Source organism: Equus asinus, chromosome 4, assembly GCF_041296235.1.
Source record: "Equus asinus isolate D_3611 breed Donkey chromosome 4, EquAss-T2T_v2, whole genome shotgun sequence".
NCBI classification, from domain to species: Eukaryota; Metazoa; Chordata; class Mammalia; order Perissodactyla; family Equidae; genus Equus; species Equus asinus.
The window spans coordinates 100,654,146-100,671,131 of record NC_091793.1 but is presented as its reverse complement, the minus strand read 5'-3'; the positions used below and the strand labels follow the sequence as shown (position 1 = coordinate 100,671,131).

Here is a 16,986-nt window from a genome sequence, read left to right as displayed (position 1 = left end):
TTAAGGTTGAATAATACTCCACAGTGGGTGTATAGACTACATTTACTTTATCATTTATCCATTGATAGACATGAGATGCTTCTACCTTTTGGCTCTTGTGAATAATTCTGCTATCAATATGAATGAACAAATATCTTTTGAGTCTCTGCTTTCAATTCTTTTGCGTAATATACCCAGAAATGGAATTTCTGGATCAGATGATGGTTCTATTTTTAATTTTTTGAGGAACAGCCATATTGTTTTCCATAGCAGGTGCACCATTTTACATTCCTACCAGCAGTGCACAAGTGTTCCAGTTCCTCCACATCCTGGCCAAAACTTGTTCTTTTCTGGCTTTTTGATAATAGCCATCCTAATGGATGTGAATTGGTATCTCATTGTGGTTTTGATGTGCATTTCCTTAATGATTAGTGTTGTTGAACATCTTTTCATGTGCTTATTGACCAACTGTATATCTTCTCTGGAGAAATGTCTATTCAAGTCCTTTGTCCATTTTTGGGTTGGAGTGTTTGCTCTCTGTTGTTGAATTATAGGTGTTCTTTATATATTCTGGATATTAATCCCTTATCAGATACATAATTTGTAAGTATTTTCTCCTATTCTGTGGGTTGCCTTTTCACTCTGTTGATAGTGCCCTTTGATGCATAAAGTTTTTCATTTTTACTAAGCCCAATGTATCCATCTTATTTTGTTGACTGTGCTTTTGGTATCATATCCAAAATACCCTTCCCAAATTGAATGTCCTGAAACTTTTCCCCTGTTTTCTTCTAAGAGTTTTATAGCTTTAGCTCTTACATTTAGATCTTTCATTCACTTTGAGTTAATTTTTGTAAATAGTGTAAAGAGTCCAATTTCATTCTTTTGCAGGTGAATATCTAGTTTCCCTAACATCATTGTTGGAAGACTATCCCTTCCCCACTGAATGGTCTTGGCACCTCTATTGAAAGTCATTTGACCATATGTTTATTTCTGGTTTATTTATTCTCTTGGTCTATATGTCTCTCTTTATGCCAGTACCATACTGTTTTGATTACTGTACTTTTTAGTAAGTTTTGAAATCAGAAAGTGTGGGACCTCCACCTTTGTTGGGATTCTTTTTATGTTTGTTTTTGCTATACAGGATCACTTGAAATTCTGTATAAATCTTAAGATGGATTTTTCTATTTCTGCAAACGTATCATTGGGATTTTGATAGGGATTGCGTTTAATCTGTAAATTGCTTTGGGTAGTATGGACATTGGAAGACTTTTAACAATAAGTCTTCCAATGCATGAACATAAGATATCTTTCCATTTATGTGTGTCTTCTTTAATTTCTTTCAGCAGTATTTTGCAGTTTGCAGAGTACGAGTCTTCACCCTCCTTGGTTAAGTTTATTCCCAAGTATTTTATTCTTTTTGATGCTATTATAAGTGGAATTGTTTGCATAGTTTCCTTTTCAGATTGCTCGTTGTTAGGGTATAGAAATGCAACTGATTTTTGTGTGTTGACGCTGTATCCTGCAACTTTGCTAAATTCATATATTAGTTCTAACAGGGCTTTTTGTAGAATGCAGTTAATTTTCCTTTTTAAAACACGTTTTAGTTACCCTCTTTAAAATTACACAGTAAAAACATTCTCGGTACAAATTCAAGGAAGCCAGAGAATATAGACTAAAAAGTCAAAGTGCCCCCTCGCCTCCTCCCCTCCCCCTCCCAATGAAACTCACTCGCCTCGTTAAAGGTAACTGCCAGTAACAGTTTGGAATTTGCTCTTCTAGGCTTATTTCTTGTGTATATAGTAAGTATATTTTCTAAGTCTATATTTCTCTTCTTGTCTTTTGCAAGAAACAATATCCAAAAACTTCACATTTCTACTTCTTGAGGAATGCCATCAGAAACGTCTTGCAATAATGATCATGATGTGCGTCTCCCATTTTAAAACTACTGATATTCTATTTCCATTCTTTATTGAAAAGAAATTTATCATTTTTATATTAGTTCAGCAACTAACAGTCAGTTATTTGAAAATGGCATCAAAAATGTTAACAATTGTGTTATTGGGAGAAATCCAATAGCAATTATTCAGTTCATAGCTGAGTCTCTCTTAACCAGATCATTATATACAAAAACTACTACTATTTTTATTGTTGTTGAAATAGCTCTCTATGAAGCTACTTCCAATGCATTACTTTTTTCCAATCTCTTAAGTAATACAAACACATGATTATAGTACTGCTATCTGCTAAGTACTGTGTTGTTCATGTTCAAAAAGAAACATTTTTTTTTCAGCTACATATGTCACTAGCTAAACTGCTGAGTAAATATAGTGTTCAATTCGAGATTCAAGTATAAAATTCTTCCTTTTGAAGTGTGTATGTTTTGAAATGCAAAGTATTTATTTTGAAATGAAAAAATTTGTCAATATATGCCCCCAAATAGTATCGCTGTCTTCAAATTGCATTTTTTTAATTAAAATTTAGTGCTTTGCCCCATGAGCAATAATTTATTGTCAAACTGTTGGAAGTTCAAGATATAATTTCCTCACTTACACTGAAAATGCACACTGGTTTTCTAAACGTTTTTAAGGAGTTGATTGGAAAACTTAATTACTTTCAGATTCTGAGAATTATTCCCCTGCAAAAATTGATCTTATTAGTAGGTACACACAAGCAAACGTTTTTTTTGAAGAAGAAGATTAGCCCTGAGCTAACTGCTGCCAATCCTCCTCTTTTTGCTGAGGAATACTGGCCCTGAGCTAACATCCATGCCCATCTTCCTCTACTTTACATGTGGGACGCCTACCACAGCATGGCCTGACAAGCGGTGCCATGTCCACACCCGGGATCCAAACCGGCGAACCCCAGGCCCTGAAGCAGAATGTGGGCACTTAAACGCTGCGCCACAGGGCCATCCCCACAAGCAAAATTTTTTATCATTTGTTTTTCTAAAGAATAATAAACAGTTGTTATTTTACTGAATTCCTTAGAGATAACATGTTATCCTGGTTCAAACAATAATATAAAAAAATGTACAGATGGCTATTTTTTGTTCCTTAAATCATAACAACATTTGAATTAAACAACCTCAGTGAAAATAGACAAAAAGGCCAGATACTATTAAACTCTGGAATAGTCTCAAATGAAGAGTTTTCAAACACAGGGCCAGAAAAGACTTTAAAAGGTCATCTGCTCTATTACTGTAAACCAACCAGAGTTTTCAGAACCCTTTTAGTGTTTGAAACCAAATAGTGAGTGGTAAAAAATATAAAATGCTCTCGTTTCTTTATCAGTTGGAAACAGACACTCAAGAGATGGCATGCTGTTATCCAGAGTTACTTTCTTAGAATAAATGGCTTAGAAGAAAGACAAATTTGCCGAATTTCTTTATTAACAATGCCATCTTCTAAACTGGACCAAGAAAACTGGAGTCCTGTTTTGATTTGAAGGTTTTAGGATTTAATGTACAAGTATTATATGCAACTACTTAAAAGACGTACTTCCCGATTCAAAAAGCAGAAGGCTTCTATTGTTTTAAACGGTGATAAATGGTGATAAAATAGCAAATCAGAGTGAATTAAGTAAATCTAAAACCAGCAGGGGACAAAAGCAAAATGTTATCCTGAATAATGATACCAGAGGCCAAGTTCACGGAAAATGCTGTTTCTCTCCATTATCAGATAAATGCCATCGTACACGGTAATGGAAGAACCAGCAGTGCCCCTTGGGTTTAGAACCAGCACAGTGAGCAGTGGTCCTGGCCATATCCTCCGTGGTAAGGTTTAAGAGGCCTTGCTGGCCCCTAGCACAGCAGTTTCAGGCACCAGCTGGTCATGATAATGATGCCACTCTGCCTCAGAGGGGAGCAGGAAAAGTAGGTCCTATCTTATGAGAACATGAACCAATGGAAGTATAAGGAAAATTACCACAGCATCTAGATGGTATTTAGTTTTATATACCCTTCTTTTGAAGCACATTTACATAAGGTTCTGCCGCGGCAATCTGGTTAAAAAAGAGCTTTTCTAATTTCAAATGTGTATAATTTAGATTATTAATAGCGTATCTGCAGAAAGTATTTACCAAAGCCTGATGAACATCCATTTGTTCTGCAAAGTTGAATATCATGGATGCCTCGGATCACTAAATGTTACTAGTGATGCTCATGAGGCTGTTAAAAATATTTCTTCTTTGTGTTCTCTTCTCTTTTTCTCCCGTTTCCTTTGAGATTCCTCTGTTTTTGGATGACGCCCATTGCTTTTGCGTCCGTTAGCAAGTTAAGGATGCATGGTGATAAAAAAATCCAAAATTGAATGAAAAAGTCTAATTTGCTTTCTCCTTAGGGTTTCCTGGGTAATTTCATCAGGGCTTTCCTTTCTCATTGACTCCACAGGTCTGGCCAAAAGTCACCACTGTTTGAAATGTGTCTCTCCAAAACTTTATATGCATTGAAAATAAATTTTTCAAGATAGTTTTCAACTTAGCTTAAATTTTCAATGCTGGTTAAATGTTCATACTCACGTCTATCTATTAGGTATTCATGTGGAAGCTTATATACAAGTTTTCTAGATTCTGCTTTTGATGTATCTATGTTGGGAAGGGAGCACTGCCACCAATCAATGAACACTAATTCATTCAGCTGTTTGGGGAAAATATTAGTGGGTTTACTTCCTTGGATTAGTTCCTAGAGTTTTAAATTTATCTTCAGTGAATATGCACATCTGAACACATTTGAATAAGCCAAGGACTCCATGTGCCTGTGAACTGATTTGGGAGACATAAAATTGTTACTCCAATCTCTCTTCCATTCTCACCAGGCAAGTGTGGAGGGTAGGTGCATGTGAACTCCATGTTGGCAGATGCTCATTCAGAAAAGCATAATATCCCTTCTCCTCCTCCCTGCCAACTCCCCATCACATGCATATTATGGCATGGTGTGTGCTGTGTGGCCTAATTACAAAATGGGGCACATGTTGGGCCAAGAAATACATTTTAGCTAGCTTTGCGGACTTTACCACCTACACTTTGAAACTGGAGCTGGACTCTATTCCTTGAAAGAATTAAGCCTTGTCTGTAAGAGTCAATTTCTCTTCACTCATGTATTTCTGGGAATTGCACTGATATTTGGCATTTATTAGTAATGTTTAGGGTCTTTGGGTAGTTTTCTGTGCCAGGTTCTAAAGCATTCATGAGAAATGCTTACTCTGGTGCCATTCTGTGCACCTCATTATGTTTTAATGACATTTTTTTATTGCCCAGAAACTTACTATAACCATTTCCTTTTTCCCTTTTTAAGGTTTGAACAGGCTTTTATTACCAGTTTGATCAGTAGTGTGGTAAAAACGAAGAACAGTTATTTTTGGATAGCTCTTCAAGACCAAAATGACACAGGAGAATACACTTGGAAGACAGCAGGGCAGAAGTCTGAGCCGGTGCAGTACACACACTGGAATGCACATCAGCCCCGTGAGTAGAAGGGACGGTAACACCCCTTCTCCCTCTTGTTTTCTTTGCCCCAAATTCCTTTCACACCTTGATCCATCTCCTTTGATTCTTCCTTAATGTTTTCTTAATGCCTCAATCAACTAAAATGATTACCACAGGTTCTCAGGCGGTGACATATGGCTGGTCTTTTTTTTTTGGTGAGGAAGATTGTCCCTGAGCTAACATCTGTGCCAATCTTCCTCTTCTCTGCAATCTTCTCTGCAAGGAGAAATACATGAATCTACTATTATAGTTGGAGACTTTTAACATCCCTCTATCAGAAATGGGTAGATGCATTTCTGAATCAGTAAGGACAAAGTTGAACACAACAGCACCATCAATCAACTGGATATAATTAACATTTAATCCAACAATAGTAGATTACACATTCTTCTCGAACTCACATGGAACATTAACTGAGAGAGACCACATTCTGGGTCACAAAATGCACCTTAGCAAATTTAAACAAATAGAAATCATACAGTGTCTGCTCTCAGACCACAGTGGAATTAAACTAGAGGTCAATAACAGAAAGACAGCTGGAAAATCCCAAAATACTTGGAGATTAAACAATACACTTCTAAATAACACATAGGTAAAAGAAGAACTCTTGAGAGAAATTTTTAAATATTTTAAACTAATTGAAAATCTGAAAATACAGCTTATCAAAATTCATGACATGCAGAGAAAGCAGTGCTTAGAGGGAAATTTATAGCACTGAAGGCACATATTAGAAAATAAGCACTATCTAAAATCATAATCTAAGCTTCCATCATAGGAAGCCAGGAAAAAAAGGAGCAAGTTAAATCCAAAGTAAGCAGAAGAAAAGAAATAAGAATTAGAGCAGAAATCAATGAATTGAAAGCAGGAAATCAGTAAAGAAAATCAATGAAACCAAAGAAAATATCTTTGAAAAGATCAATGACATTAGTATGCCTCTAGCCAGGCTCATAAGAAAAAAGAGAGAAGACACAGATTGCTAATATCATAAATGAATGAAGAGACAGCATTACAGATATTATGGGCATTAAAAGGATAATAAAGGAATATTATGAAGAACTCTATACCCAAAAATTTGATAACCTAGGTGAAATGGACCAATTCCTTCAAAGACACAATCTGCTAAAACTCACACAAGAAGAAATAGACTATCTAAATAGGCCTATATCTATTATAGAAATTGAATCAATAATTAATAACCTTCCAAACCAGAAAGCAGCAAACCTGGGTGGGTTCATTGTTGAATTCTACCAAACATTTAACAAGGAAATTATACCAATTCTCTATAACGTCTTTCAGAAGATAGAAGCAGAGGGAATACTTCCTAATTCTTTCTGTAATGTCAGCATTCTCTTAATACCAAAATCAAAGACATTATAAGAAAAGAAAACTATATCTCTCATGAACATAGATGCAAAAATCTCCAATAAAATATTAACAAATTGAATCCAACAATGTGTAAAAAGGATTATACACCATGACCAAGTGGGATTTATCCTGAGTGTGCAAGGCTGATTCAACATTTGAAAATCAATTAATCCATCACATCAACAGGCTAAAAAATAAAAATTACATGAATATATCAATAGATGCAGAAAAAGCATTTGACAAAATCCAATACCCATTCATGTTAAAAACTGTTAGCAAACTAGGACTAGAAGGGACCTTCCTCAACTTGCTAAAGAGCATCTAGAGGAAACCCACAGATATCATACTTAAGTGTGAGAAACCAGAAGTTTTCTCACTAAAATCAGCAACAATGCAAGGATGTCCCCTATCAACATTTCTTTTAAACATCATACTAGAAGTCCTAGCTAATGCAGTAGGACAAGAAAAGCAAATAAAATGTATATAGATTGGGAAGAAAGAAATAAAACTTTGTTCACAAATGACATGATTGTCTATGTAGAAAACATGAAAGAATCAATAAAAAATTCCTGGAACTCATAAGCAATTATAACAAGATAGCAGGATCCAAGATTAATATACAAAAGTTAATCACTTTCCTATATACCAGCAATGAACAAGTGGAATGTAAAATTAAAAACACATTGCCATTTACATTAGCACCCTCAAAAATAAAATACTTATGTATAAATCTAGCAAAATATGTACAAGATCTATATGAGAAAAACTACAAACTTTAATGAAAGAAATCAGAGAAGAACTAAATAAATGGAGAGATATTCCATGTTCATGGATAGGAATACTCAATATTGTCAAGAAGTCAGTTCTTTACAAATTGACCTATAGAGTCAACACTTTCCCAATCAAAATCCCAGCAAGTTATTTTGTGGATATTGATGACCTGATTCTAAAGTTTATATGAAGAGGCAAAAGACCCAGAAAAGCCATTTCAGTATTAAAGGAGAAGAATAAAGTCAATGGACTGACTCTACCTGACTTAAAGACATGCTATAAAGCTACAGTAATCAAGTCAGTGTGGTATTGGCAAGAAAAAAAAAAGGACTAATAAATAAATAAAACAGAATAGAGAACCCAGAAGAAGGCTGACATAAAAATTGTCAACTGATCTTTGACAAAGGAGCAAAGGAGGCAATACAATGGAAAAAAGATAGTTTTCTTTGACAAATGGTGCTTAGACGCTGGACATCCACATACCAAAAAAAAAAAGAATCTAGACAAAGACCTTACACCCTTCACGAAATTAATCCAAAATGGATCGTACACCTAAATGTAAAATGCAAAGCTATAACCCTCCTAGATGATAACATGATAGAAAACCTATAGGACCTTGGGTATTGCGATGACTTTTTAGGTACAACACCAAAGGCACAAGCCATGAAAGAAATAGCTGATGAGCTAGACTTCATTAAAACTAAAAACTTCTGCTCTGAGAAAGACAGTGTCAAGAGAATGAGAGGGTAAGCCACAGACTGGGAGAAAATATTTGCCAAAACCACGTCTGATAAAGGACTGTTATCCAAAATATACAAAGAACTCTTAAACTCAACAATAAGAAATGAAGAACCCAATTTAAAAATGGCCAAAAGACCTTAAACAAAGAAGATATATAGATGGCAAGTAAGCATATGAAAGTAGTTCGGTATCATACGGAAAATTGCAAACTAAAAGTCTGTACTTTCTGCTCAATTTTGCTGTGAACTCAACAATGTTCTAAAATATATAGTTTATATCTTTTCTAAAAACTGTACTTTTTAAAGATGCATGCAAGGTGAAGTTAAGATAAATTAGTTTTGTGTGTATAATCACCAGTTTAGGATATATGTATAGAAACTGCTGACTTTGCAAAGGTAAACAAGAAACATCACATTCATTCAATAAACAACCTTCTCATTCAACAAATCTATGAATATTATTAAAATTCAATGAGTGTAAAGATCTGTGTCACACTATTACTGAAAAAAGCTCAGGTATCATTTCTAATATACTTTGGAATTTTCTTAGGAATGTCTGTTTCTATCAAAATAAATTAATACATTTTGAGTAGACAAAATTCTTGGTTTTTAATGTTGCCTTCCTTGGGGCATATTTGGATGTCTAAAATCTGGAATTGAAACAGAGCTCCTTGTCATTTATAAGTTTCTGCTATAATTTATTTGAGTGGCACTACTCTTTTACTCTTTTCCCTGAAGCAAAAATAATATCGTGGTGCTCAGTTTGGCTGCTCGTGCTGACTGACATTGAGTAAATTGTCTCTGAATAAGATGAAAATGTAAATCTTTTCCCGAAGAAAATAGCAATATAAAAACCCCTGTTTCCTTTTTTCTTTTAAATTGCAGTTTTCAGAAACACCATCCTAAATCACATTTTTTTCATGCCTGTCACAAAAGAATCCATTAGCTTGGTCCCCATGTCAGAATCTTAATCCAGCCCAGACTGACTCTATAAATTGACCACTGAACAGGAAGCCTGCAGCTTTTTATAAACTCAGCTAAGACTCTGTCCTTATGTCATATCATCAAAATATTCAATCTGTGGTGGAATCATAGTTCTGCCATTATTTTGGACTTTGTATTATGTTCTCCAAATAGTATAACAAACCACCATATATCCATCACCCAGTGTCATCAATTATCAACTCATGGTCAATCTTGTTTCATCTATAACCCCACCCACTCCCCCCACTTCCCATATTTTTTCATAGCAAATCTCAGACATCATATTGTTTCATCCACAAACATTTCAGTATTGTCTCTGAAACATAGACTCCTTTTTAAAAAACATGTATACAATTATCACAACTAAAAGTAATTATAATTCCACATCATAAAATCTTCACTTAATGCTCAAATTTCTAAATGACTCATAAATATTATATAATGTATTTTACAGTTTGTTTGAATCAGGATCCATAAAAGGTCACATATAGTAATTGATTGATAGATCTCCTAACGTCTGTTTTAATCTCTTGGTTTCCCTCTTGTCCCCTGCCATTTTTTTAAAATTTTATTTGTTGATGCAAATAAGTTGTTTGTCCTGTAGAATTTCCTACAGTCTGGACTTTTTTATTGTATCCCCTTAGGTTATTTAATGTATTACTCTATCTTCTTTATTTTCCATAAAATTGATATTTTTATATTTAAAAACTTAGAATCAGAGGCCCGATCCAATTCAGAGTTTCTTATTTTTTTTGCAAAGACCATTTCATACGTTTTTTGTGTGTGCTTTCTGGAGGCAAGTAATGTCCAATTTTCTCACTTTTTGCAGTGTTAGCAACCATTACTGATCAATGCCTAGATCCATTGATTCATTGGAGGTTTCTTCATTTATAGATGAGATATTTCTAGAAAGATATAATTTCCTGCTATTTTTACCAAAACAACAACAAAGAGACTTTGGCACTTGGTATTTTAAGAGAAGTGACGATTCAGGTAAAACAGGAAAAACAGTTTTGATCATACTAACTAGCACAACTGATTAAAGGGAAAGATGACAAATAGAGCCTTTCTCATTTAGGCGGAAGCTAACGCATTAGAAACTAAAATGTACTTTGTACTTAGATTAAAGATTCAGTATGAATGGAGGTTGCTCTGTGGTGAAAGAAAAATGAAAAATAGATGAGTCCATTCTTGTTAAGATACCCACAAAAGCTTTTCCAAGTTATATTAGAGTCTCATAGGTGTCTGTACAGAGAAAAAGAAACACTTTAAGTTTGCTCTTTTGTACCCATCCATAACTCAGGCTCTGTGACGAAGTTTTGTTTCTAGATCTAGATTCCACTGTAGAAATGGTGTTTCTCTCATATGGGGTGACTGCAAAGCACATCTACCCCAGATGTCCCAAGTTAATGGAAATCCTCTGCCAGTGACAAGGAAAATGGGATCCCAGTAGAGCAAGTCAGATCTGTTTTCTTTCTTTCTTTCTTTTTTTGTGAGGAACACTGGCCCTGAGCTAACATCTCTGGCAATCTTCCTCTATTTTATGTGAGATGCCACCATAGCGTGGCTTGAGGAGTGGTGCTAGGTCCACACCCAGGATTCAAACCTGCAAACCTGGGGCCGCCTAAGCAGAGTGTGCAAACTTAAGCACTACACCACCAGGCCCACCCCTAAGATCTGTTTTCTTGAAAGTGCCCTACACGTAGTGAGGAGAATCCTGTCCAGCCAGCTGATAGGCCGATCCATTTTAAGGCTCATCGGAGTTCTGAAATGAACCACCATATAAATGAGGACAAATTTAGTCTCGTTCCTGAACACTCTTTGGATATTTCCATACCTTTTTATAATGTATAATTAACTGCCGTACAAGGTAAAAATGTGACAGTAGATCTTCAAGGAAATGCTGTGGTCACATGGAGGAGAGAAATGTGAATGAGAGAAGACTGAGAAGGAGCTCCACGGAAATGTACTGAACACCCACCTACTCTCCACCTTGACATTGTCTCATGGTAGACTCAGTTAAATCTGGTTTAAAATTCAGGATCAAACCCTCACTAACTATGTGGTCTTAGTCAAGTTACTAAACCTCTGTGCCCCAGGTTTTCCATTAGCAAACTCTAGATAACTAATATCCACCTCAAAGAGTTTTTGAAGTTAAATAGGGAAAAGACCATATAAATGCATAAGGCAACATGGGGCAGGTACGCAGCGTTCCCTGAAAGCTCACCTTCCCTTCCCCAGTGGCTGCACTTTTCTTCATGGAGAAGAAGAGAAGGAAAGTCTGTAGGGTAGAGAACTTGAGAGGCAAGGATCTGAAACGGTTGTTGGAGAGAATGGGAAAATAGCGAGACAGACTCAAGTAAAGTAATTGTCTAGAGGCTCTTAAGGTCCTGCTACGATTCCCTCCTGGCCTGAGGTCACAAATAGGTTTTCTTTGTTTGTTTTCAGGTATTCGGCCAGAGAGTCGAAAGATGGCGGCTTTCCTAGCTCAGTTCAATTTATATGGTTAGATAGCTTTGCCAAATACAAAAGGCTAGTATAGTGAATTGAATTTCTTAATTAACCGAAAGTTTTCCCATTCATGTTTGAGGGAGAGAGTGAAGGCAGGTAGAGGGAGGGTAGGGCAGGTAAAGAGAATCCGTTTAAATGTAAGATTCACTGCTTAGGAACAGGATGATAGTTTTTCTTCTCCAGTGGGAAATGCGTTATGGAATTTGAGAACAATTTCTCTAGGAGAAAAACCACCTCCACTCTTCCCCACACCGTACCCTTCCTATTTGGCTTTGCAAGCATCCCCACAATGTAGGAGTATAAATTCAGTTTATATCTCCTTAGCCCAGTCTCCCTTTATTACACCCCTTTACTACTTCTTTGGGGCTGAGACTCTAAAATTTGGGTCAAATGTTCCATTAAGTTAACCACTTGAGAATACCAATAACACTCCTACAGCACTTTTCATCTTCATGGAAGTTCGCAAACATCTCCTTCTTCACTAATGAAGATGAGTTGGCTATCTATAGTGTCTAAAACTGAAGTTATTTAATCATTGTCTAATGTGGGAAAGTAAGACAGAATGCAAGACCAACAAAAAAGTATATTACATCTTAAACTCGCTGATTCAAGCTTTTTAAAAATTCTTTGAACATGCAGGCAGAATGCCTGCCACAAAATCTCAGCTTTTGTAATAAAAACAGTCAAAATAAGAATGTTAGCAACATATTAGGAGTGGTTTTAGCCTTTTATACTTTCAGGGTGACTTTTAATACATTATTTCATTTGATCTTCTTGAAAACCCAAGACAAAAAAAAGGAATTATTATCCCTATACTTTAGACAAGGTTTTTTGTGATTAATTAACCTGCTAGAGTTTCAAATTACTAAATATTTGAGGTAGGACTAGAACCTCAGACTTCAGTCTCCAAGTCAAAGGCTGCTGGAAGGGAAGGATGGAGGAATCAGGTGGGAGTGCAATTTTTCCCTCCTCTTTCAACTAGAGCAACTCCATTAGTATATTACATGTTGAGCTTCCATGTGGATTTCAACAATTCAATTTCATTAGATTCTCATTGCACAGAGCATGCAGCATCTCCTCTACTGTTCATGACTCAGCGAATTCTGAGCTATATTCCAAAGTTACACTCAGTAGGACTGCAAAGGTCCATTCATGGCAGGTTGCATTTGCATACTATAATCTCTCCCCCTGGCCTGGCCCCCAATCATTCATGTTTAACATTAACTAGCTCTTTTGGCCAATGGAGCTGACCGACAGCCTTTGTATGGATCAACTCTCTCTTGACTTCCTTTTCATCTATAAGTCATGCTAATCATGTTTTCTTATTTATGACTTGTCATTTTCACCTTTGCGGGTCTCTTTGATGCATCAGCATGTACACACACAGGACTGTGAGCTTCTTGGGGATGGCCATGATGCCCAGTAACTAGCACAGGGTGTGCACCCAGGATTGTTGGAGACACAGCACTCATTCTTTAGTTCCTTATTCTTTCTCCTCTTTCACAAACTCTTCCAGTCCTTTGAGAAAGGCTCTTTGTATGTCTTTGTCTTTTTTCATCTCAGCCTTACTCCTCATTTTCTCTCTCTTTCATCTTTCCGTGAGCATAAAAAAACCAAAATATGGCAGACAAGGATAACCTTGTATCTAAAAAAAATGAAGCTGTTACTTGTGAAGGGAAATTAAGTAAGACAAACATCTAGTACATAGTCACTACATTTTTAAAAGGGCCTTTAGGTTCAGAATCATCACAATTCTTCAGATACTCCATCTATAATTGCTTGCATCTTTACAAGCACCCTTTGGAAACTCTTTTTCTTCTTTTCATCCTCCAAAATTCAGCTCAAATATCACTTCCTGCAAATCCTTTACCGACATCCTGAGGCAAGCTCCAACACTCCTTCTAAAGTCTCCCCACCGAAATTTGAACACGTCTTTACTATAGCTCTTCACACATTATGTTTATTGCAATTAATCATTTATGTCTGTGCCTGACACTAAACTAAGAATTGGGTTTTGTTTGTTTGTTTTGTTTTGTTCTCCTGTCTCTAGCAGCTAATATGCAGCCTAGCCTGGTATGTAGATGCAGATACACAATTTTGTTGTTGTTCTGTTGAATGTTGATTTAGTTAATTGAATGGTTGCTCTGGATTCAAGAAAAAAGGAGTCCATTGTTACTCAATTTTTATTCTATTTTTGGAATGGGATTGTTTTCTACTAGTCACTGAAATGTGAAGAGTGTTGTTTTTAGGTGTCTTATGAGTTGTATAGATTTGATGACAAATTTGAGAATCTTAACTGAGAAATTGTTCTGTGGAAAATACGTTTCATTTTCCAAAATGTTCAAATATACACGAAAGGATAAAATGGAGTTTTGTTCATAATTATATGGTCTTTCCTTTCTCCTTGTTGTCTGCCCCATTCCTGCCCTCAGAGTTTCACTCCAATTAGAATTTATCTTATTCTCTCCACTCTCCCATGGTTTGCATTTGATTGTGTACCTTGATGTCTTCCTTGAATCCATCATTTATGTGTTTTCCCTGTTGAATCTATCTCTCAGAGGATGAGCACTATGCATTTTTCATTGTTGATTTTTCACAATGGCATTTCCAAGCACACTATATAGAGTGGGTGCTCAATAAATGGTGAGTTAAATGTTTCTCTGCACAATGAACAAGCTCAATATTTCAAAATAGAGGGATGTTGGTGTTTGATGAGATATGGAGGATATTTCAGTCGCAAGTTGGAACAGCTCCTAGTTTCCCATCATTTTCTGTCTGAGCTCAAAATGCCCAAATTTCAGGCTTCACAGTCTCTCTTCTCTCACTTTTCCATCTTCTATTCTTTTCTCCAGAGAGAAGAAAAAGGAGATAATCATGTCAATAAAGCATCCTTTTTCATCTTTTTTATTCTTGTCTGGGTGCTCCATTATGAGATGTCAATTATTCAACACTGTAAAGAGCTGTCTTCTGAGCACAAAATGTTCTAGTCATCTAGTATTAAACTCTGTTGTTTGCCACTTTTAGGCTACAGTGGTGGCTGCGTTGCCATGCGAGGCAGGAGTCCACCTGGTCGCTGGGAAGTGAAGGACTGTAAACACTTTAAGGCAATGTCCCTGTGCAAGCTACCAGTGGAAAATCGGGAGAAAACTGAACATGAAGAGAGATGGCCCTTTCACCCCTGCTCTTTGGACTGGGAGTCAGAGCCTGGCCTGGCCAGTTGCTTCAAGGTGATGCCAAAGTTACATGGGCATTCTCAATGGGACCAACATTATTTCAATTTTGTCCATGTATCCCAAATTCCTTTATTCCAGAACAGTGCCTAGCACACAGCAGGTACTTAATTAATATTTGTTGACTGTCTCTATCCTTTCAGTTATACTCCAAAATAATTTTCAAGTCAAAAGATTGACAAAGCCAGACCTGATGGTCTAGTGGTTCAAGTTTGGCGCTCTCACCACTTCAGTGGCCCAGTTCTTTTCCTGGTCGTGGAACCACACCACTTGTCTGTCAGTTGCCGTGCTGTGGCAGGGGCTCACATAGAAGAGCTAGAAGAACTTACAGCTAGGATATACAACCATGCACTGGGAGGTTTGGGGGAGGGAAAAAAAGAGGAATATTGGCTACAAATGTTAGCTTAGTGGGAATCCATCTCTACAAAGAAAGAAAAAGATTGACATATCCTTGGTGACGTTGAAGGTCCTCTTATGAGGACTGATGTCAAGGCCCCAGTCAATACTTTTCTTATTGCCTATACCAAATAAACAAGGCAGACACTCATTGGGTGTTGAAATGGTACAATTCTGTGACATTTGTAAGCAAATGAATAAAGTTCTTATTGTGGAATAATACCATTCCGCTGTTAAAGATAGCTTTTGCAGCTTGCCAGACACCTGAAGATCAAACAAACTAATACAGGCAGTTGATATATATGTGTGTGTGTGTGTATATATTTGTGTGAAGAAATGTCTTTTTCTCAAAGCAGCTTTAGATCCTACATTTAAATCAGTACCTACAATTTTCTTGTCAGAAATACAGTATTTGAAATATGATGCTTTTGTTTGGTGGTTTTGTGTTTGGTTCATTTTACAAATAGAGAGTTCCAAAAGCCTGGGAGAAAGTTATTCTCTGGCACGTGGGTATATGCCGAGAAGAATGGAGACAGCCTCTATCTCTAGAGATATTGCAGTTTCCTAGATGGCGTGAAACACCTGTGAATGCACTCAATTTCAATGTACGCATGTAAAATCCTACATTAAATTCATGGAATAATAGGCCCAGAAGTGACCTCACAGAGCAATAACTTAAACCTTAGAAATGAGTAAACTGAGGCAGCAAGAAGAAGTGATTTGCCCAGGATCACAATTATTTATTGACAGAATTGGAATAAATCCCTGGTCTTGAGACTCCTGGTCCAACGCTTCTTCTACTATATATCACCCTATGTCAACAAATGGTGTGTTTGATGGGCATGGCGGCGGGATTTATGAATTTAAAGTGATTCGAGAAAAGGTTCCCAGAGGCAGCAAGTTTTGACCTATAATTTAAAAGATGGAAAGGCTGTGCTGTGGTTCACAGGACTGGGAAAGCTATTCATTCTGGTCTCTGCAAATCAGAGGCTGGTGAAGCCTGGCCGCAGGGTGCCTGCCTGGCATCAGAGACTCAGGCGTAGTGCCAGGCAGTTACAAATGAGGAGGGTCCAGAGGCCCAGCATCTGGAGGTCTGGGTCTTCAGTCCCTCCTCCTTGATATTAAATAAAGTCAAAAGCAGACCGTGCATTTGACTGACTTCTCCCTGCTACTGTGAGGACAACTGAGAAACAGCAGAGAAGCTGAGCACAGCTAAGACCCAAAGACCCTAGAAATATCCCTGCCCCAGGTCCCAAGGCTCATTTCTCGTGTCTTGCCACGGGTCAGCCAGACTCATGATCATTCAGCCAATTCTAATTTGTCTGAAGGAATCTGGTGGAATGGAAATTCATGGACCCTGGAAGCAAGGAGTACTGGGTCTAATCCTAGCTCTGCCAGTTTGTGGTTGTGTGACCTCAAATTTATAACCTCTGTTAGCCTGACTCTCGTCATCTTTTGACAAACATTTATTAAAGGACAAGTTTATGCCAGTCACAGGAAATTTAGGGGAAACAAACGTCCTCAAGGAG

General features: G+C 36.9%; 1 protein-coding gene across 4 annotated transcripts in view; it reads left to right on the top strand.

Moving 5' to 3' along the window:
• Nucleotides 1-16,986, top strand: part of PLA2R1 (phospholipase A2 receptor 1) — a 107,776-nt gene that overhangs the window by 50,492 nt on the left and 40,298 nt on the right. For all 4 annotated transcript variants that reach the window (XM_014859885.3, XM_014859866.3, XM_070507942.1 and 1 more), the window contains 2 exons: nucleotides 5,270-5,439; nucleotides 14,856-15,058. In XM_014859885.3, coding sequence (XP_014715371.3) covers nucleotides 5,270-5,439; nucleotides 14,856-15,058 — 373 coding nt within the window. The remainder of the gene's footprint in view (nucleotides 1-5,269; nucleotides 5,440-14,855; nucleotides 15,059-16,986) is intronic.